This window comes from Drosophila kikkawai, chromosome 3R (genome assembly GCF_030179895.1).
Source record: "Drosophila kikkawai strain 14028-0561.14 chromosome 3R, DkikHiC1v2, whole genome shotgun sequence".
NCBI lineage: Eukaryota > Metazoa > Arthropoda > Insecta > Diptera > Drosophilidae > Drosophila > Drosophila kikkawai.
This window is the reverse complement of record NC_091731.1, coordinates 31303007-31325106: the sequence shown is the minus strand read 5'-3', so window position 1 is coordinate 31325106 and position 22100 is coordinate 31303007. Positions and strand designations below refer to the sequence as shown.

Sequence of the window (22100 nt, the reverse complement as noted above, 5' to 3'; positions counted from 1 at the left end):
TTAGTTTGTGGTGTTTATAAAAAATATATTTAAATATATTTTGAAGTCAAATCTCATAAAATTATTCTTAAAATGGAAACATATATGTTACTGTGGTAAACTCTTTAATTTATCATTTCAAAACTCAATTTCTTTTTATTAATTTCTATTTCGATAAAATTTACTTGTATTATTATTTTATTATATTTTTAAAAGTGCAACCGCAACAGCCTTGACGTGACGCATGCCATGTCTAACCATATAAATCAAATCGTTCAGCTGATAAATTGTGTCTAAGCTCAACACTTGACTGGCTCCAGGTCCGTCTGCAAGCTGGGGTATATATAAATACTTTTTTTTTTGTGAAAACGCCGGTCCACACACATCTCATACACCCATCCGCTGAAGACCTCCAAAAGCCGGTGAAAAAATGAAACTGAAAAACAGCCTCTGGCCCAGTTAGAGCCGCGCTCCCGATTGTTACTTCAATCTGCATAAATGCAAATTATGAAAAATGAATCATGTCCAATGGCCTTAACTTCAGACACACTCAGGGAATTTCTATAGAATTTGAAAACATACTTAAATTTAAAAGGGAATGGTTTAATATTAGAAACTTTATTTTAAATTATGTAAAAATATTAAAATGTGAAAGCTTAAGAATACATTCTAAGAAAGTTAAACTTTGTTGGATAAATATTAAAAAAAAACCCGTAGTACTATTAGTTTGTTTAATTATTAATTTAAAATAAATATTTAGAGTAAAATTGCATTTAGATTATTTTATTTTAGAGAAATAGTTGAACTAATGAGAGTAGGAAATATATTAGAAATTCAAAACCATTGTTAAGAGTTTGTTATTTTTTTTTTCAATAAATACTGGTAAAGTATATATCTCCTTAACCTTTGTTGACTTTGATATTATAATAAATTTATATATTTTTTTATTCACCCACCGATTCTCAAAGTGCATAATGACTTTCGTCTAAGATAAAATATCCCCAGCAAGTGGGTCGCCGGATCCAATTTTCAGTTTAGCCCATAAAGTCGTTAATGATATGCATCAAGTTTAATTAACCTGACATAACTGCCGGTAGTCATATCCTTTGGGGAGCCTTTCATTCAAATGCAAATCGAAATAGAAGCACTCATACACCCTTCCGATCAGCATTATGATTTCAACAAGTCGTCGTAGGTGAAATGGCCTGTCAGCCCAATGCATACAATGTGTACCTATGTACTTTTTAATTCCAATAAAGATTAATGTCTCTGTGTACAGGTCATAAATTATTATATGGCACACACTCACGTGTATTGAATGAGTCGCTGGGGAGGACTGGGGTCCCCTACCGCTAAGTAAGTGAGCTTTATTGGCGAAGCCGAACCTAATCAATTATAGAGGGAGAGACCAGACCCTCCGACGCCACACAAAACGGAATAGAATGTCAACATAATAGGGCCAGCTCCCTTTCGTTTTCATTTTATTTTCCTTTTCCTGTTGCGGTTGCCTTTGCCGTTTAGTGGCATGTCAGAGTTGCACCAAAAAGGGGGTTTAGTTAACCCAAGTTTTCTTACACTAAATCCAAAAACTATACCCCAGTTGAGCTATGTATATCTTAATCCCTTTTCCTAGAGAATCTGTTAAAGCCTACGCCTTTGGTTTATGCCCTCGGCCCTTTTGCATAGCTCGTTCATCACAATGAAGACGCCACGAAGGATGAGGACAGCCAAGTGGGATTATATGCCCCTTTTTCCGGATTTTTATTTTGATAAATTATTTAAACGCACAACTTGTGGCATTCGGCCGGACTTCCATTGGACTCATATTTAATGCCGGCTCCAAGCAGAAGCGTGTTGGCTTTGGGCCTATCCTGGCCAGGATATTCAATCAAATTAGACGGGAAGTGACAGTAAACACAATCATGAGCGCCCGGCTTATTGATCGAAACAATCAGAGAAACTCACACATTCGCATTTGTCAAGAAATTAATACCGCTCACGCTTTAATTCTCCGTGTTTACCCAAGGCGCCGGAATTTATTTTCGGAATTGAGGCGACGAGTATCGAGCGTATCCCGAATAATGCTATGCAAATAGAGAGCTCGAATAAAATGTTTATTCCCGGGAACACCTTTTATTATGCCCGCCGGATGGATGGATGGATGGATGGATGCCTTCCCCCAGGTGACTATGGCCCATTTATAAAATTACATTTATTTCAATTGCATTTCGGTGCCGAATTTTATCAGGTATTTAAATTCCAGCACAATAATAAAGTTAACCGGTTGCTGCCACTGACATTTTCGCATAAAAATCCACAAAGCGGATGGGTTTAAGCCGGAGCTGGGCTATTTTTGGGAGGCTCAAACACACACACACACACACACTTTTTGGCCGCCGGCAATTCGACTTTACGGCCGAGTTGTTTTAGCCAAAAAGTTTTCAGTAACAAGCTTTGGCCGGCTTCGGCCTGCCACATCAAGTATCCGCAGCGTTGCCTTTGAGATGTTTGAACTGAGAGTCAAAGCCCACGTTCGCAGGTGCCAGCAAGGCCAGTCAGCAGGAGGCAGCATGGCGGCGGGAAGGAGCTGAGGCAGTTAACGGTAAACGAGTCAGAGATTCCAAGCAATCAAGTGTGTTAATTGCACCATAATTGGTCAGACAGGCAGTCAATAGCAGCAACTGCAACAACAACTGCAACTGCAGCAACAAATATGCACTCCAAGAAATTTGTTTAGTTTAAGTTTAAGTTTACTCTTTATAAATATATAATTTATTTATGTATAAGCAGGAAGGGTGCTATTACTAGACCTATGGATCAATCTTTGAACCCATAACGTATACGTATTTTCACATTTTCATCATCAGGGGAATCGATTTAGCCAAATCCTTATATCTTTTTCTCAATTCTCCCTTAGAAACAAAAAATGTCAGGAATTACAAGAGCCAAAGCTACAACATTTCGTGATAACCTTCATAAAACTTGTACAAATATCACAAATATAAAAAAAAATTCGAAGTAATATTTTTTTTCAGTGCACAAACAGCAGCCATGGAAGTTCACAGTTGCGTGATTAATTCAGTTGCCTTATTGACGGATGCATGCACAAACACAAACAAACACTGGGCCAGTCTTACACACACTCTCCCAGTCGCACACTCACCTGCGCCCACCTGACAGGTTTATTTCTCAGGTGCCATTGAGCCCATCGCACACACACAGGCCAACGCTTTGATGCAATTTCAACTCATTTACAATTTAAATGGCTTTAATCAGGACCCTAAAAATAAGCAAGGCTTAAGTGTGGAAATGCGGTTGGCAAATATTTAAACCAATTTCGTGTCAAGTTCGCCCCGGCCACATTTATCTTTTTTCCCGCGGGCTGCGCTTTTCGCGATTTACCTGTGCCCACCTGCGAAGGGATCGTCGCCGAATAAATAAATTAAAAAGCGAAAATCCCCAAAAAAAAAAAAACGAAAATATAAAAGCAAACAACTTTAGGGGTAAAGGCAGGTATGTGTAGGTGAAAAAGGGTTTCTTCTTTGGGCTGGCAGCGAGCGACGGGGAAGTCAAGTTGGAAATTTTCGAGGCGGTTCCGCGGCGAATTCGCAACAGTCAATTAAAACTTTTTGTGCGCTGTTCAACAAACGAAAACACAAACCACAAACAAAGGCGAAATTAGCGGCGTACCAAGGGGGAAGGCAGTGGAGGTGTTTGCCAACCAGCTAGAAACCACCCAACAGCCACCTTGAGGGTGCCATCCCTTTTCAAGGGCTTTGAGTTGCACTCTGAAAAAAATACTTCTATTACTTTTCTAACTATAATTTTAAGAGAAAGCTAGCTATTTTTTTACCCAATTTACAGCCTGAATTCCTATCCAAAAATAAGCAGAAGTTTACTGAAAAAAGGACTCCTTGACATCTGTTTTAAAGGGTTTGAAAATGCAAGCACTCAATGACAGCCTTATATTATTTTAAATTTATTTATGAGAAAACCGTATAATTTTTATATAATATCTGTTCTTTTGAATCCATTAAATATCATAAAATCAGGCATTGATTTTCATCCTCTTAAAATATCTTTTTAAGAACTGTAAAATGCTCTCTTTAATAATGTATAAATTGTATCTTTTAAAGTATTTGAAATAAAATAATGACTTACTTCTTCTTAATTTTTTGTTATTTATATTTCGTATTTGAAGGAAAATGTTGTACTCTAAACATAGATATTTTATAGATATTTATTTAAGCTTTTCTTTTGGATTTAAGGCATGATATCTTGTCTCAAAATAAGCAAAATAAGTAATAAATCCCTATTACACTTACTTTTGATTAAAAAAGATTTTTGTTCATGCTTTCCTTTGGTTATTTCCTCTTCTTCCTTCCTTTTCTATATTTCTTTCAGTGCATAAAAATCCAATTGAAGGTAGAGATGAAGATGGAGTCCTATTCTCCCCGTCGGCTGTCATGCTTGAGTTGAGTGATTTGATTTGGGGCCGCTCTGTGTGCGCCAATGAATGCGTAAAATGTAAAACTTTTCGCACGCGTATTTTATTTAATTTAAATGCAATTAAATCGTTTAATTTCAAAGAGAAACACACACACACCCACAGCCAACTTTTGTGGAGAGTTTCGTCTCTGGCCAAATGGAACAGAGCGCTGTTGGTTGCGGGTGGGTGTAGTCGAAGAGGGCTTCGCTTTTCCAAGGACTCTGGTTGCCCAAGGATATGGGCCGTGTGGCTGTCAAACTAGCACACCCATGTCATACATCAGGGCTTGGAGTGGCACACGATTATATAACACATTAGGAATACGCCTGGTTCAGATTTCAGCGCAATTTAATGGTAAATGTGACGTCTGCCATCCGATATGTTGGCTGGGCTTTTATAAATAATTGAAATACTATATGGCATCGAAGTCCGGGTCCACCTTAATACAGGTAAGCAAGGTCACAGCGCAGGGATCACGGGTGACTCAATAACGTATTGACTCCTAAGCCCTCGAAAATCTCTGTGACACGGTTTGGTCCCCATCTGGAATTTGCATATTTAATGCTTCTGCCGGGGGGTGTACACTTTTCATATTCATTTTTTATCCGTATCTAAAAATCTAAAACTTTTTCCCCGTAAAAGGGCAACAACCTGAAGCTCATACACACACTCACACACTTGGGGCATAAAACACCAAAATATCAAATGGCAAAAACACCAAACACCAAACCGAAAAACCCACGCAACACACAGGCTGACGACGACATATTGGATAAGGTCTTCATCTTCCGTCGAGTGGGCCACATTTTCTAGTCAACTCAATTTTTCCTGTGCCCCTCCAACGAGGTGTGAAATTGAAAATCGTATCCTTGTTGCATACTAAAGGTCCTGTACATTTATTATAATTATAAAGGATATTGTGTAGCATGTAAGTCAGAGGGTAAACAAAGTGCATTGGCCCACAATTGGGGCCAAAATAATGGCCCTTTTAGGGATTAAAAAATATTTTAAAATATCTTTACCATTAGGTTCATTAGATTTTAAACTAAATCAAGTATTCCTTATCTTTCTTTTTTAGAAATCAGTTAAATACTAAATAAATATTGTTTTAAAGCCTTGCTTTGTGCCATAATTTTGAGCTCATATACATGTACCTCATTGTACGAATTACTATGGTTGTTTTGGGCTTAAACAAAGAAGCTAACCAAATTGAATGAGGCCTTTGGCAATTTGCACTATAATTGCCCGATTACATAGCCCACAATAGAGCCTTATGGTCTACCGACTTTCATCTAATATATGTACATTAAATTCACTCGATAAACAATATTCCTTTTGTAATTTACATTTGAGGCACTTTGCACTGTGAAATCAATTAAAATTTATTGACTAATGGCCATAAATACCAGCCAGGGGACCGAAAGGTGCGCGGCATAATGAGCACACAAAAGCGGCAACTGTGCGCCATACATATTCATTGGCTTTCGATGTCGATGTCGATGTAGATGTCTGTGTTATGCTAATTTCGCAGATTTGACGTAGCATAAATTATCGAGCATTCTGCGGCTTACAACCGCGTAATTGAATTCATAATGGAGTCAATTGCAATATAAATTAGTTGCCTGGCCCCCACACAAAGGACGGAAGTAGCAATGGCCACGCTTGGCGGAAGCTCATGGTAGTGCGTTTTATCCTTTGAAATTGCAAATTACTATTAATTTAAGTAAAAGTTCTAAGGCGTTCACGCTTTGTCTAGTTCCGAAGACTGCAAATTAAAATGCAAATCAACTAACAAGTACTCGAGCTCATGAATATGCAGCCAAGGTTTTCAATAAATGCTCTCGTCCTTTCTTTCCCGCAGGACCTTAAAGCAACACTCACTTCAGCTTCTTTAAGTGGCCAGAACGAGCCATGATATAGTACTCGTTTCCACGCAAAAAGAGACATCTGTGCACCCAGAAAAATAAAGATTACAGCACTTTTGTAAATGAGTTGTAAAATTTTATCCAAGTTTGATAAAGTATGAAAGACTTTATGTAATGGGTTTTTGAGAATATTTGAAAAAGTTATGAAAGCCCTGATGATAATCTGTTGGTTTTATTAGGGACTATGCCTTAAGGGTTTGGATTCTTTATACAAAATGTCTCATGTCTTTATACAAAAAGAGCTTATAAAATATTTTTATAAAAAAGTTTCTATCTAAGAGATTATCTAAGAAAATATCACAATTCCTTAAAGGAACTAATTTAAAATTAAAAAAAATATGAAATACCCCTGCTATTTCTTATCCTTAAAGCCTGTATTTACATACTTTTAATAAGCTTACCAACATATTTTTCCACCTTTTTGACACATTTTAAATTATACTTTTCTGCTTTTTAACGAGAGCCATAAACGAAATTTCCTAGAATTCTCTGCCCACCTTTTAGACCAACCAAATCCCTCTGAAGTACTATATGTTTTTTTTTTTTTGGTGTTCCTTCAACTGACACCCGGTGCGCCACGAGGACCAACGAAATTAACTTGTGAGTGACTTTTGACATGGCTGCCGACGCCGATAAGTAGGCAAGACTCTTCGTCAGCATTCCTGCCCAGAATTCCGCCACGAATGAAAAGGGATCAAGGTGGCAGGGGTTGGTTTCTGGGGGGGAGGAAAACAATTTTCAACGCGACACATGCGGATGAAACACTTACATAACTTTCGGTTAAGGTAGTCGACGTCGTCACCTGGCGATGGCGTGACATGTGCAAATCTGTAAGCAGTGTTTGACAACTTGTGAAAACAAATACAATTTTGTGGCATGAAACGACCAAGGAGTAAACAACTTTTACGCACAGCTCTTTAAGGCACAGAGTGGCCGTAAAAGTTCATAAGGTTGTCCCTGTGATAAACGAGTTTGCTGCCAAAGGGAGCGGAAAATGGAGTGTTGCTGCAGAGTTAAGGCACAGAAATGTCAGGCCTTTAATGCGAAGCTAAAGGAGAATGTTGTTGCCCTTTGAAGTAGCCAAGAAAAATTCCTACTTGAGTAACCACAGTTTCTTGGGTGACAATTTGTGGGTATTTTGTATTTAATAAATATTTCAAAAAATTCTATGCAAGTCATTGTATTTCTATATACCTAAAAAATATCTTTAGAGATTAAATTTAAGGTTATTAAAGTAAATACCTAAATGATTAAGGATGCCTTCTCTCGCATTTGGCCATAAAATACCTAAACAGACAGCTCTCCTTCAGACGGTTTTTGCAGGAGAGTGGACAGCGTTTGAAGTTGAGGCCTTCATTGACTATGGAATGCGGCCCACATTAATAAGCATAAATTCTGTCTGCGGCAATCTCTTGGAGTATATGCTTAACTGGCCGCGAAAAATTACATTAGCAGTGCAAATGGTGGGGGCCAGGACTCAAGACTCAGCACTCAGGACTCCGCAGGAGGCTGGATCCTGGACAGGGCGAGAAGACAGAGGCAGCTGCGGCACATTTGAAGCATATTAATTTAATATGGCGCGTCGTCTGCGCCCGAAGTCAAGCAGAACTCACAACTCGAAGCTCATTTGCCTCCGATTGTGTGAACATTTGCACAATGTGCCACGCAGCACCTCGTCCTTTGGCTGAGATTCGGATGCTGGCGCTACTCTTTGCCCAGATAAGGTCTCTTTCCAATTTCAGAGTGATGCAGGAGGGCATCGTGTTTACCTCGGGCTCAGAGAAGGGTTAAGGGCTTGACAGGAGCAAATGGCATTAATGAGTCGACGTTTTGCACGTTTTCCCCCTGCCCTGCTGGGGTTTTACAAATCTTAGTTAAGTTGAAGAAAAATTACATTACTTAAATAAGCTTGGTTAGGTATTAACTACAGGATGAAGAGATGAATTGAGTGAGTTAAAAAATATAATTTAAGAATCTATTACGGAGGTGTTTTTTAATAGAAGCAAGAGAAAACGGGACATTACTAGGGTTTTTAAAACACTAAGAAGGTGTCAAACATTTTACATAGTCAGAAAAATCCACTTAACACTTAATTTGGTACTTGAATAATATAGTTTCATATTTTTAGACCTATTTTTTTTAATGTTTTAAGAAGCTTGGTGATTTTGGGAGTAAAATTTTGTGTTTAAATAATCCAAATTTAATTTTCCAACCAACTTGTTGTTCTTACCAACTCTTTTATGATATGACCCAGCTATTTCCATCTAATTGCCTGAAATAGAGTATGATAACTTCATCTTAACACGTCTACAGTTTATTATTTTTGTTTTTTTTTTGTTTCTGTCGCGGCTTTGAACGCCCTCGTCTGTGTGCCAATTATGTTAAATTATTCCGACTTGAATTACCATATTGTCGGGATAAAGCGACTTGTGCGAGGCTCCTGTGGAAGGCTCGTAGCACCCGGCTTCCTAATCTGAATCTAAGGATGATCGTTACAAAATGGGAACATTTCGAGCTGGGAAAATATGCTCAAGACGACAGACTCATCGTATTTTTTTCAGCTTCATCTTTTTTTTTTTTTGCATCCGCGCCTCCGTTTAGATGTAGCGTAATTTGTTCAATATTATCCCTTTAAATTCCTGGTTCGGCGCCCATTCCGGGGGAATTCTGCTTGACAGGCAAATTGCTTGGCTCGGCTCAGTTCGTTATTAAACGCGGAGGCATACCCTCATACTTTTACCCTTCTTATATTTTTCCCTATCCTTTTTTTTACGCTGGAATGGTAGGTGAGTTGGGTGGCTTGCTTTTCAAGTTAACTTGTAAAAATACCACAGAAAGTCTTAAAAATCAACTAGAAATTGGGTCTTAAAGTGTGTCTTTAAATATTACATATCTTTTCGTTAAATAAATTGATATTTTTTTGCTATTAAATCATAAATCTCCCCTTAAAAGCATGAAAAACTTTCTTATTTCAGTGTTTATGTGCTGTAAATGATAGTAAATCAACACATGATTTGTTTATAATCAAGTACAAGGTATTTAAAGGTCCCAACACACGGATAATACATACAGTTTCGTTCTCCTTTTTCTCGATGCCAAAGGACTGGGACTCTAAGCAATCCCGGCTGGCCCACATTTACGCTCAACTTAATTTGGTGCAAGGGTATGGCTGGCGTTCGCCATTCCGGAATGGTGGCTTCATTACGGGCCACAGTAAATAAATATATAAAGTCTTAATTTTTCTTTACTTCAATGGAACTTTGTCTACAAGTTTTGCAATGCCCACCGAAAAGGATATGAACAAACAAAAGCAGCCAAATTATGTGGCTCACCACGAAGCGGTTAACGTCAAAGATTTCCATCTGCAGTCCGGCATATTAAACTGTAATAAATCTGTCTGTCCGCACGTTGAAGGCGACGAAGCCGCTTTAAATGGCAGTTTGTAGATTTAGGTTTAGGTTTATACGAAAATATGCCACTAGCTTCAGGATGCAAGAAGGCATGGAAGGAAGGAAGGAAGTAGAAGGTCCTTCCAGCGTCCCTCAAGTTTTCGCTTATTTTTCTTGGCATCTTAGAGCCCTGGGGCGTATTTCTCAGTGCGGCTTCTAAGCCACGAACAAGGACAAAGTTTTTATTGCCGGCCAATTGAAGCTTGTCTTCACATTGTAGCTCCGGCCCTGTCCCTGCATTCCCTCACCCCAAAGGACCAGGTCCTGTGCTCCTCCAGGTCCCTGAAGTACTGTCGCCATTGTGGTAACAAGTTGTACTTTTATTGAAAAGCTGCTTTTTTACGGCGCCCAAATATTTGTATGAGCATTCCGCAACTACCCTTACTTTAAATCTGACTTTGGGCCTTTTTCTTTTTTTGTTCGTAAATCCCAAATTTGTTACATTTTCAAAGGCCAGAGAGGAGTGGTTGGAGCGATGAAGCACTTGAAGTAAATGAAAATTTAAGTAGGTCAAGTGTTTAGCTAAATGAAATGAAATGAATATTCAGCTCAACAGGGCCTAAGCCAAAAGGGTAAATTACAGCTTTCCTGATTTTTGTAAATAAAACCCGAGTTTGCTGTGATTACCTTTAAGCACGAATCTCTTTACTAGATTACAAACACCGCAGACAACCAAGTTGCAGGTCTCGGCGGAGCCTCGAACTCTGCATACAATCTAAACTCAAATCAAAGTTTTTTGCAACAATAAGTCTAGTGCCAGCAATGTTTTACATATACAGTGAGGCGTCTCTAAGTTTAACATTCTCAAGTTTAAGTTCAGGTAAAGATTATATATCCTGGCAAAGTTTGATGTCATTTTTGTCTGACGTTTACAACGCCCTGAGAAACATACATATTTCAGACCCTTTGAATTATACTTTGTATCAATATCAACAGCCAAATCGATCTAGCCTGGTTATTTTCTTCGCTGGATGGCTACTATTTGAATTGGTTTTTTGAATTTTTTTTTAAGGAAGAAGTGAAATAAATGTAATGTATTCTTAGTCTTAGCTTTGCTCAAGAATTCTGTTTTCGTTGGCAAATTTAATAAAGAAAAATTGTTCGCTTTATAGAGACCCCACAGTGGCATTGTTTCTTCTTGTGTCCCTGGAACTCCCAGACGCATTGGCCTCCTGACGAACTGTTGTTTCACATTCCGAAACTTTGCACTTCAATTTGTGAACATGCATGCAAATAACGAGCGGCAGTCTGGAGGTGCCCTCATCTCCAACACCATACTTTCTACACTCGAAAAAAAAAAACTGTACACAAACTTTAACTGAGGAAGGTTCTGGGTAGCACAAGAAAAAAGGCGAGAAAAGTATTAAAACGATAAAAAGTAAGTCATCTTAAACCAGCAATTTCTGTAAACTCTCTATTAAATATTATTTTGTTTTGAACTTTTTATATGAATTCATAAAATAATCACTAACTAAATCTAATAAATCTTTAAATAAATCTTACTTAAAGTGTAGTCCCAGTTGCCGCCGACTCAGGCAGAAGCCGATTCGCATTGATTCGTTGGGAAAGGCACATGGGCCATGGGATGCTGATTAGATGCTTAGCTGGCGGGGTCCTTGATAAATGGCGGCAGTTTAAAGTCGGCGCAATGTGAGTGTGTCTGGCAGTTGTATGATTTAAGGGTTCAAAGTTCAAAATAAAAAAAAAGAAAGAAATAATATCCGGGGGGTCAGGGAAGCAGGGACAGCAGACCAGCGGAGCAACAAGTGAAATTGCCGTAGGGGGCCGGATGACAGTTTCACGCAGGAACCAGACGCATAATTAACATTGATTCAGGCATCGAAACGCAGGACACGCAAAAGGACTTTTACCAGTTTGGCACTGAAAGTAGTTTATATATAGAATACGATTTCTAAATAAAGTATATAATATTTAATATTTAGCCTCAAAACTTTGGAGTGATTCAAATATTTTTCGTTGGCTCATTTTTCTTTTATTCCGTAAAATATTTATAATTTATTCCAATGACCTTTTCTCTCCGTGTACTTGTAATCCCGTAACTGACTCTCGATTTGGAGGAATCGTGCGCGCAGAAGCTGAAAAATTGACTACCTAGGACGACGATGGCGACGCTACCTTCATATTTCATCGGATCCCGCGCACACACACATGCGAACGGAAAAGTTTGCGACCAATCTGCTCAGAATTTTTCCCCCGTTTCGTAGTTGATTTGCTGTCGCTTTCCGTTCTCTGTTTTTTTTTTGTTCCAGGTTATATTTTCCTTTCCAACAGGCAGTCCAAAAAAGAAGCCGCCTGCCTGTGCTTTTTGGAGATTTAACTTGCGCTAATGAAGCACAGTCTCCTGGAGAATTCAGCGCAGTCGCATATTTTAATAAAGTTTTTTGGCTTTATGAAACTTATGTTTGCATTTTGTTGCTCATAAATTTCACGCCCACACCTCGGATCCGGCCAGGTGACACCTGAGCCTAGAGGTTTACGCCGATGGTTAAAGGCATCGGCGGCGGCGTAGAGGTCAAAATGACTCGGCGGCGGCGGCGTAGTAGTCAGAAAGAACCGGCGGCGGCGGCGCGTCAAATAAGGCAAAAAGGCCATTTTAATGAGTTATTTATTTTTTTTTAAGTTTTATAAAGAACAATGACACTGAAGGCCGCGCTGAAGCTGCGCCGATGCCGCACCAGCGGCGCGCCGCGGCGCGCCGTTATTTTCATAATTTGGCGGCGGCGCGTCAAATAAGGCAAAAATCGGCGGCGGCGGCGGCGTGGCGCGGCGGCGTATATGTCTACCTGAGCCCAATGAAATTTTATGGGCCGACCTTGGATGAAACTTTCGGCTGGGAAGTATGCAAAACAAAACATTGCGCGAATTTTACGTATTTCGCGTTGTCTTTCACCACCGACTTGCGGGCAAAGGGTAATTGGAAAAATGTGGCAGCCTAAATGGAAATTAAAACATGACGAAATGGGGAAAATTCAATTTTAAAGCCACATTTTCGGGCCCATAGTTGGTCAGCCTGGAAGCTGCTAATTGCCGGAAAATACACTCATGCGTAAATCTGGCTTAAAACCGCATTTGCGAAATGTAAATTAGAAAGGTAATATTAAAGGACATCCATTGGATTTTATGATGATTTCATTTCTGATTTATTTGGCTCACAATCCCATTAAATATAATCATAAACTATTCCTACCCAATTCGAATAAAAAGATATACAGAATTAAATACGTTTCAAATTTTCCTGGGATTCTGATACAGTATACAGCAGAAATTCAGGAACTTAAGAAAAAAGTAATCTTATAAACATTAGTACATTTATTAGTAAACTTTACTTTAAGTTCTATAAATTATAATGCAACTCCAAGCGAAAAGAAAAACCAATTAAGCCAATTCAAGAAAATAAAACAAATTTAGGGCATTTTAAATGGGCTTAATTTTTCTTATGCTGTTGGTGGATCGTAATTATTACAGCTTTTTTTTCTATCTATTTTATGTTCGTTCAGATCAAGTTTTATCATTTAGTTGCCGGTTATATATTCGATTACACTGGACTGTAGCTATCTTCATTGTTTATTTTAAACTTCAAGGCTTATAGATGGAAAAAGATGACCTAGTGTTATCAGTTGATTGTACGATAGTAATAAAAAGTGCAGTCAAGTTTCAGTGCATTTGTGGAAGTCGACGGGGAAACTACAAGTCCCTCTTGCTGTGTCGACCTGTTGAAACTCCTGTCGAGTGATTACGAAAAATAATACGAGTTGATTCTGAATAAACCAAACTTATCTGAGCCGTTGAGGGCTAGCCACCCATTGTTTCCATACTATTTTGTGTTTAAATTATTAGTGCAAAATGAACCGAATATCAGCTTAGTGCCAATTAAATAAATATGTGCTGTCTTTTGCCTTGTGGACTTCTAAATAAAAGTCTATTGATAACAACTTAAAAGGAAGTTGTGACGCATCTACGCAAGTCCAGAAAATATTGCATTGCGATTTTAAATTATCTAATCTTACCTTGTTAAAGACGATCATACATCGCGGGAAAAACACAGGCAGAGAGACCCACAATGGATTCCAACGCGACCGGTAAAAGTAATCAGTCGGAAGTTCTCGAGTGGGATAAGAAATGGGTGGGCCGGTTCTTCCGCTGCCTCCAGCGGGAGGTGCGCGAAAAACCCGCCGACGAAGCGAAGGTCGTGCTGCAGGACCTCTTGGACACGGCCCATGCTAAAACCATAGAACAGATGCTGGAATACTTCTTTGACGACTTCATGCGCTTGCTGGATACCGGCTGCTTTCTGGTTCTCCAAGATAAGTGCCAGGATCACAAATTTCTCTGCGTTCTCATCCGCAAGCTCCATGCGATGTGTCAAGGGGACTGTGGTGAAGCCACACTGGCCTACTTGCAGTGCAGTGCCCAGCAGTGGACAGCCTTTGCGGCCATTATAGTCGGCTTGGAGGAGCAGGACCCATTCCTGGTTGTGAGTACCCTCGAGAAGCAGCTTCCCCAGCTGCAGCTGATGTCCAGTGATCACGGCGAGTGTTGGCTCTCTTGGTTGCGCACCCTGTGCCTTAGACTCTTGCAGGAGGACAGAGTCCAGGTGCTGCGCAAAATTTTGGAATACTTCCTTGCCCACCTGAGCGTAAAGCAACTCGTCCGCTTAAGCCTGTTGTCAGAGTTCCTTGTGGCCACCAACAGAAGCCAGTTGTTTGATCCTGAGGATTACAACTGTCTCAAGGAGGAGCAACTCACGCGGTTTGTGTCAGAGGAAAATGTGGAACTCTTTTTGGAAGCACTGATGACAGTTTCATGGGAGAGCGTTCCTCTGATCCTCTGGATACGTTGTTTCAAGTCTGAACAAGTGAACAGTATTCCCAAGGAGCTGCTTATTAAATTGTGTCTTGCTGTTCGCGCCCTCGACAATTATGATTTTCGAGAGGCAGCCCAGCATCGTGTCCTTTTCTTGTTCAAGGTAAACTTTATTTAGATTAAGTTAAATATAGTGATCTCACTTTTGAATTTCAGGACACAATCGACGGATTCTCTTTGGGGGATTATATGGTCTGCATTGAGTCATTGTTTATTAAGGGGGATCCATATTGTGACCACGACCGATTAGGAATAAAACTCTATGATTGCAATGACCTTAATCATATTCCCTGCTTTAATCGAAGATCATTTGACATATTTTTGCACAATTTTTGTACATTGAGTAACGTTGTGGGATGGCTTTTAAATTCTAAGATATTGAGTATGGAAACTCTTCCCAAATATATGCATGGTTTTTGGCGGATCGCTCTTTGTAGTAATAACCAGAAAATATTAATGGACTTTTACCGCAAGTTTTACAAAGTGGACACATCCTTGCTTCAGAAGGGAGCGAGTCTCGAGGAGATGCAAGCGCACTTGCTGGAACGACTGGACTGCCAGACCAGCGAGGATACATCCTTCTTAAAGGCCCGATGCGTGGACCTCTTTACCTCTAACCTAGATTCATGGCGCCAGTTGGAGGAACTTAATTTAGATCTTCCGAAACTGATGGAACAGGGCACTGAAGTAACTATTTCTGCTCTAGTGCGCTTATTGGAAAAACATGAGAAACGAATAAAGGACCAGAAGATACTATCCGCTCTGATTCCACGTCTAAGGCTTTTTGATGATATGTAAGTTCTTCCCTTACAGACTGTTTCATTAATATCATAGATTTTTTCTTTAGTAACAATGTTTTAGACTACGCATATAGAAATTTAACAGAAAAGGAATATGAAAGCTTCATAACCAATCTAATGGTTCAGAAGAGATTGGATCGTTTACCAGACAGAAAACTAAGTATATCCCTGTATTTACAACTGCTGCTTCATGGAGAACCCACAACTGGTCTGGCACGGTGAGTTAGGATTATATCATGTTTTATAAGTACATTTTGTAAAAATTAAAAATATTTTTCTAGCATAGAGGCTGATTTTGCATATAACCTTTTTCGTGTCGTGGAACTCAATGCCAAAATTCGATATAGTGCTATAAGGAATTTAAATAAATTCGGAAATATTGAAACGAAATGTAAAATTTTCAAAGAACTTCTGAAAATGAACGAAAAGCTGTCGATGGAGCATCCTCATTACACTGAAAACTCCGAGGTGCACAGACAGAAACTGCGAATTGCTTTTGCTCTAATTAAAATTTTCGAGTATTGTGATGATCCGCCATCCTTAAGGACTTTGTTGTTGCCCAGCGATCATCTCGGAATAAACCTTATGCACGAGTTTCTGATAGGCACTTGTGTGGAAAGCATCGATTGGGTGCTGAAAGCACTACCAAGTTTGCAGCCAAGGCAACAGGAGTCGTATCTCTCCATCGCCTACATTTTCATTTTTAAAAATTTGGTAAAACTAAACGAAGACAAAAAATTATCTGAAATGTTCACATCACTTCTCCCGCTAACAATGGGATCCTGTTACGAAGTTCGAACTCTCGCGCAAATTATCCTGCACAGATTAGCGTTGGAGTGTGAACTAAATAGGTAAAGTATGGCAGGATTCAAATACGATTCCATATTCTAATACTCTTTTTAAAAGTATTCACATTCCAGTAGCCGAAAGCCTGATAAGCTCAGTGGAGACTTTATTGGGAAAAAAGCTGTACGAGCTTCAAAGCGAACCTCGGCTCATACTTGCAGAAATATGTATGTTATCTATATGGAATAACATTTCAGATTATATTCTGTATATGACAAATGCACCCTTTGATGAACTTTACAGACTTTATGAACCTATTCCTCATTTTGTATGGAATAAAATTAGAAATGCTCGCCAGACTTTTAGATCCAGAAAATTGGTGTCATCCTCCCAGTTAGCAACGTCTCATAACCTTTACAAAGAAGTTTCTTTTGAAAATAGTAGCTCGAAACTGTCCTATGATCCTATGGGAATTACAATAGTGGTGGCTTCCCTGCTTGATAAGGAAACTAATTTTGCAAGATTGATGCTAACCTGCCAAAGATTTGGAGTGGATACTCTTGTTTTAGACGAAGAATCACATTTGGAAGAGTATGCTTCTGGCAATATTCGGTATGCAGGGAAGAGTAAATATTGCACAATTATCTTTTTTTATTTTAATTATTTATTTCAGCATCAGTATGGTAAAGTCCATATCTCTTGTCGAATATCTTTTGAACAAGAGGTTTGAGGGCTACGAAATCTATGCTTGTATGGAAACAAAGGATATCTCTAGATTTGCCCACTATAATTTCATAAAAAGGGGTATTCTGGTTTTGGGGTAGGTTTTCTTAAAAAAAATCACACCAGATGATTGTTATATTTTTATTATTTAGGCACAAGAAAAATGGAATACCAGCTAACGTGGATGAAATCCTAGACAATCCTGTGAAAATGTCAAAAAATTACGTATTTAAGACGCTTGTTGATGAATTTATGGATTAACCCGATATACTAACCCATTCCAAGGATTTGAGAACCAAAAACCTTAAGAGGGATATCAAATGGATTGAACTATAAACATGTATATTGATAATAAAGTAGATTATTTTAATTATAATACAAACAAAACTTTGTATTTTTACATCCCTCCATGGAATTATAATTTTGGTCTGAAGCTTGCAAAGCTGTGAAGGAGATGATTCCGACCCTATAATGTATAATTATTCCTGATCAGCATCAACAGCCGAGTCGGTCTAGCCATGTCTGACTTTCCGTCCCTCTCAGAAAGAGTCGGATCGGACGACTATATCATATAACTGTCAGAGGAACATGTTTAGAAAAAAAAAATCTTAGTTGTCTTTTAAGATATTTTCAATTTCCTTGAGATAAGATCATTTTATATCATTTCAGAATTTCTGTTAGATTCAGAAATTAAATTATGACATTAATACTTATAAATTACTAATAATCTTAAATGGTGTAACCTGCTCATGAATTCAAGCATTATTAATTTATTTTGTTTTTGTTCTGAATAATATTTTATATTTCTTTATTCTGTGCACTTTTTTTCTTATAATCGTTTAGCTCAAGATAAGTTAATATACTAATCGATAAACGCATCGACAAGTATGCTTGTATGACATTCGATCACAATAGATTGTAGCTATCTTTATTGTTTCTTTTAAACTTGAAAGCTTTGGAAATAGATAGCCTATTGTTATCAGTTTATTGTACGGTGAAAATAAATAAAATAAGTGCAGTCAGGTTTCAGTTAGCTTGTGATAGTCAAAGAAAAAAGTACAAGTCCCTCCTGCTGTGCAGACCTGTTAAAACCCCTGTCGAGTAATTATTAGTGCAAAATGAACGGAATATCAGCTTAGCAGTCAATTAAATGAATGTTTGCACTGCCTTTTGGCCTAAGTACTTCTAATTAAGAGTCTATTGATAACAGCTGATAAGGAAGTTGTGACACATCCGTCGCGAAAATATTAATACGTTTACACTGCGATTTTAAATTATCTTATCTTTCCTTGTTAAAGACGGTTTATTCATCATACATCACGGAAAAAACACAGGCAGAGAGAGCCACAATGGATTCCTACGCGACCGGTAAAAGTAATCAGCCGGAAGTTCTCGAGTGGGATAAGAAATGGGGGGGCCGGTTCTTCCTCTGCCTCCAGCGGGAGGTGCGCGAGAAATCCGCTGACGATGCGAAGGTCGTGCTGAAGGACCTCTTGGACACGGCTCATGCTAATTCCATAGAACAGATGCTGGAACACTTCTTCGACGACTTCATGCGCTCCCTGGGAACCGACTGCTTCCTGGTTCTCCAAGAGAAGTGCCAGGATCACAGATTTCTCAGCGTTCTCATCCGCAAGATCCAAGCGATGTGTCAAGGAGACTTTGGCGAAGCCACACTGGCCTCCCTGCAGTGCAGTGCCCAGCAGTGGACAGCCTTTGCGGCCATTATAGTCGGCTTGGAGGATCAGGACCCATTCCTGGTTGTGAGTACCCTCGAGAAGCAGCTTCCCCAGCTGCAGCTGATGTCCAGTGATCACGGCGAATGTTGGCTCTCTTGGTTGCGCACTCTGTGCCTTAGACTCTTTCAGGAGAACAGAATCCAGGTGCTGCGCAAAATTCTGGAATACTTTCTGGCCCATCTGAGCGTAGAGCAGCTTGTCCGCTTTAGGATGTTGTCAGAGTTCCTTGTGGCCACCAACAGAAGCCAGTTGTTTGATCCCGAGGATGACAACTATCTCAAGGAGAAGCAACTGAAGCAGTTTGTAACCGATGATAATGTGGAACTCTTTTTGGAAGCACTGGTGACAGTTTCATGGGAGAACGTTCCTCTGATCGTCTGGATACGCAGTTTCAAGTATAAACTAATACAGAGGGTTCCTAAGGAGCTGCTTATTAAGTTGTGTCTTGCTGTTCGGGGCCTCGACAATTATGATCTTCGAGAGGAAGCCCAGGATTATGTCCTATTTTTGTTCATGGTAAGAGATTTGAATTAGGTTGGATTAAAGAGAGTGATTCTACTTTTTGATTTCAGGATACAATCGACGCTTTCTCGTTGCGGGATTACATGGTCTGCATGGAATCGTTATTTAATGAGGCAGATCCATATCGTGATTACAGCCAATTAGAAAAAATAATTGTCCAATACAAAGACCTTGAGAATCATATTGTCTTGTTTAACCGGAGATCCTTTGACATATTTAGACACGATGCTCGGAGATTGAATAACATTGTAGGGAAGCTTTTAAATACTTTAATATTGGAATGTGAAACTCTTTGCGAACATATGCATGGTTTTTGGCGCCTCGCTCTATTTAGTAATAACCAGGAATTAATAATGGAGTTTTTATGCCAGTTTTACAAAGTGGACATATCATTGCTTCAGAAGGAAGCGAGTCTGGAGCAGATGCAAGCGCACTTGCTGGAACGACTGGACTGCCAGACTAGCGAGGAGACATCGTTTTTGAAGGCCCGATGCGTGGACCTTTATACTTCGAACCTACGTTCATGGCGCCAGTTGGAGGACCTAAACATGGATCCCCTGGAACTATTGAAACAGGGCAGCGAAATTACTATGTCTAATTTAGCGAACTTATTGAGCGATCATGGAAATCGAATGAAGGACGAGAAGTTTCTGCCCGCTTTGATTGCCCGTGCGGGATGTATTTATGATATGTAAGATATTAACTTAAGGATTGGTTCATTAATATCATTAATTTTTTTTTTAGTGACGATGTTCTGGACTACGCATATAGAAATTTAACAGAAAAGGAATATGAAAGCTGCATAACCAATCTAGTCATTCAGAAGACATTAGTTTGTTTACCAGACAGAAAACTAAGTATATCCCTGTATTTACAACTGCTGCTTCATGGAGAACCCACAACTGGTCTGGCACGGTGAGTTAGCATTACTCCTTCGTTTTTATAAGCCAACTTGGTGACGGTTTCAAACTTTCTCGTAGCATTGAGGCTTCCTGTGTATACTACCTTGGTGGAGCCGAAGAACGAAATGCAAGAATTAGACGACTGACTATTGAAAACTTAAATGAGTACGGAAATACTGAAACTAAAACTAAAGTTTTCAAAGAACTTCTCAAAATTAACGAAAAGCTGTCGATGGAGCATCCTCATTACACTGAAAACTCCGAGGTGCACAGACAAAAAATGCGAATTGCTTTTGCTTTGATTACAATTCACGAGTATTGTGATGATCCGCTATCCTTGAAGACTTTGTTGTTGCCCAGCGATCATTGTGATGATCCGCGATTCTTGAAGACTTTGTTGTTGCCCAGCGATCATCTCGGGATAAACCTAATGCACGAGTTTCTGGTAGGCACTTGCGTGGAAAACATCGATTGGGTGCTGGAAGCACTACCACGTTTGCGGGCAAGGCAACAGGAGTCATATCTCTCCATTGCTTACATTTTTATTTTTAAAAACTTAAGAAAAATAAAAAAAGACAAGTTATCTGAAATGTTCACCTCACTTCTACCGCTAACAATGGGATCCTGTTACGAAGTTCGAACTCTCGCGCAAATAATCCTGCACAGATTAGCGTTGGAGTGTGAACTAAATAGGTAAAGTATGGCAAGATTCAAATACGATTCCATATTCTAATACTCTTTTTAAAAGTATTCACATTCCAGTAGCTGAAAGCCTGATAAGCACAGTGGAGACTTTATTGGGAGAAAAGCTGTACGAGCTTCAAATCGAACCACGACTCATGCTCGCAGAACTATCTTTATATTGTCGGGATAATATTTCAGCACTTATTCGGCATATAACAAATGCGCCCTTCGATGAACGCTACGGACAATTTGAACCTGTTCCTAAAGTTGTATGGAATAAAATTATAACTGCTCGGCAGGCCTTTAGAGCCAGGAAATTACTGTCAACAGCGCATTTCGCACCATCTAATAACCTTCGCATAAAACTTCCTATTACTCCTGCGAAAGAAGTCAAATCGGAATCCAGTCAACGGGAACGTATAGTAGTGGCATCTTTGCTTGATAACGAAACCAATTTCACTAGATTAAGGCTCATCTGCCAAAGGTTTGGAGTGGATACTCTTGTTTTGGACGAAGAATCACATCTGAAAGAGTTTGATTCTTGCAATTTGCGGTGTGTTTGCATAATTAAATCTTGGGTAATTATGTTATCTTTCTTTAATTGCATATATTTATTTTAGGATCAGAAGGGTAAATCCTACATCTCTTGTCGAGTTTCTTCTGACAAAGCGAAATGAGGGTTATGAAATCCGTGGTTGTATTGGAATAGAAGGTATCTCCAAAGTTTTCCGCTTGTCTGTCGAAGATGGGGTTATTCTGGTTCTGGGGTAAGTTTCTATCGAAAAATCCCACCCAAAACTGTTTAATTTTTATTATTTAGGCACAAGGAACTTGGAATACCGGCTGAAGTGAATAAAATCCTAGAAAATCCTGTAATAATTAAAAAAATTAATGTATTTAAAACGTTTTTTGCTAAATCGGTAGATTAACCTGATATACTATTCCATATCAAGGACTACAGAACAAAAAACTATTAAACTATGAACTATGTCTTTTGGAGATTATGTACAAACAAATTTGGTGTTTTTCTTTTACTTTTTATTATCATTATTATTATAGGGAAATTATCCGCAATTACAAAGTGTGGGTAATTTGTTTCTTTTTTTAAGCAATAGCTGCAATAATATGTCGAGAATATTAAATATATGTATTGATAATGTTAAGAGAGTTTTATATCATAATTTATATTGTTAACTATAATAAAATACCTTTATTCTA

The 22100-nt window shown here is 38.9% G+C and overlaps 2 protein-coding genes across 2 annotated transcripts; both read left to right on the top strand.

The window, feature by feature from the left end:
• Nucleotides 1-15089: 15089 nt before the first annotated feature.
• LOC108077682 (uncharacterized) lies at nucleotides 15090-17351 on the top strand. Its single transcript, XM_070286954.1, has 7 exons — nucleotides 15090-15520; nucleotides 15574-15744; nucleotides 15808-16377; nucleotides 16433-16539; nucleotides 16616-16924; nucleotides 16986-17132; nucleotides 17188-17351. The coding sequence occupies exons 1-5, from the start codon at nucleotides 15111-15113 to the stop codon at nucleotides 16708-16710; spliced, it is 1353 nt and encodes a 450-aa protein (XP_070143055.1). The 5' UTR covers nucleotides 15090-15110; the 3' UTR covers nucleotides 16711-16924; nucleotides 16986-17132; nucleotides 17188-17351.
• Nucleotides 17352-18092: 741 nt separating this feature from the next.
• On the top strand, nucleotides 18093-22023 carry LOC108077677 (uncharacterized). Its single transcript, XM_017171099.3, has 7 exons — nucleotides 18093-19290; nucleotides 19347-19987; nucleotides 20041-20211; nucleotides 20277-20891; nucleotides 20947-21435; nucleotides 21503-21649; nucleotides 21703-22023. The coding sequence occupies exons 1-7, from the start codon at nucleotides 18385-18387 to the stop codon at nucleotides 21809-21811; spliced, it is 3078 nt and encodes a 1025-aa protein (XP_017026588.3). The 5' UTR covers nucleotides 18093-18384; the 3' UTR covers nucleotides 21812-22023.
• Nucleotides 22024-22100: the final 77 nt, after the last annotated feature.

What these genes read in the sequence shown, in the direction of transcription:
- LOC108077682 (XM_070286954.1), top strand. Translation starts at nt 15,111, where the DNA reads ATGGAAACTCTTCCCAAATATATGCATGGTTTTTGGCGGATCGCTCTT. An exon ending in CCCACAACTGGTCTGGCACG is followed by an intron (nt 15,745 to 15,807) that starts GTGAGTTAGGAT and finishes ATATTTTTCTAG; the next exon opens with CATAGAGGCTGATTTTGCAT. An exon ending in TTGGAGTGTGAACTAAATAG is followed by an intron (nt 16,378 to 16,432) that starts GTAAAGTATGGC and finishes TCTTTTTAAAAG; the next exon opens with TATTCACATTCCAGTAGCCG.
- LOC108077677 (XM_017171099.3), top strand. Translation starts at nt 18,385, where the DNA reads ATGGATTCCTACGCGACCGGTAAAAGTAATCAGCCGGAAGTTCTCGAG. An exon ending in ATGTCCTATTTTTGTTCATG is followed by an intron (nt 19,291 to 19,346) that starts GTAAGAGATTTG and finishes TTTTGATTTCAG; the next exon opens with GATACAATCGACGCTTTCTC. An exon ending in CCCACAACTGGTCTGGCACG is followed by an intron (nt 20,212 to 20,276) that starts GTGAGTTAGCAT and finishes ACTTTCTCGTAG; the next exon opens with CATTGAGGCTTCCTGTGTAT.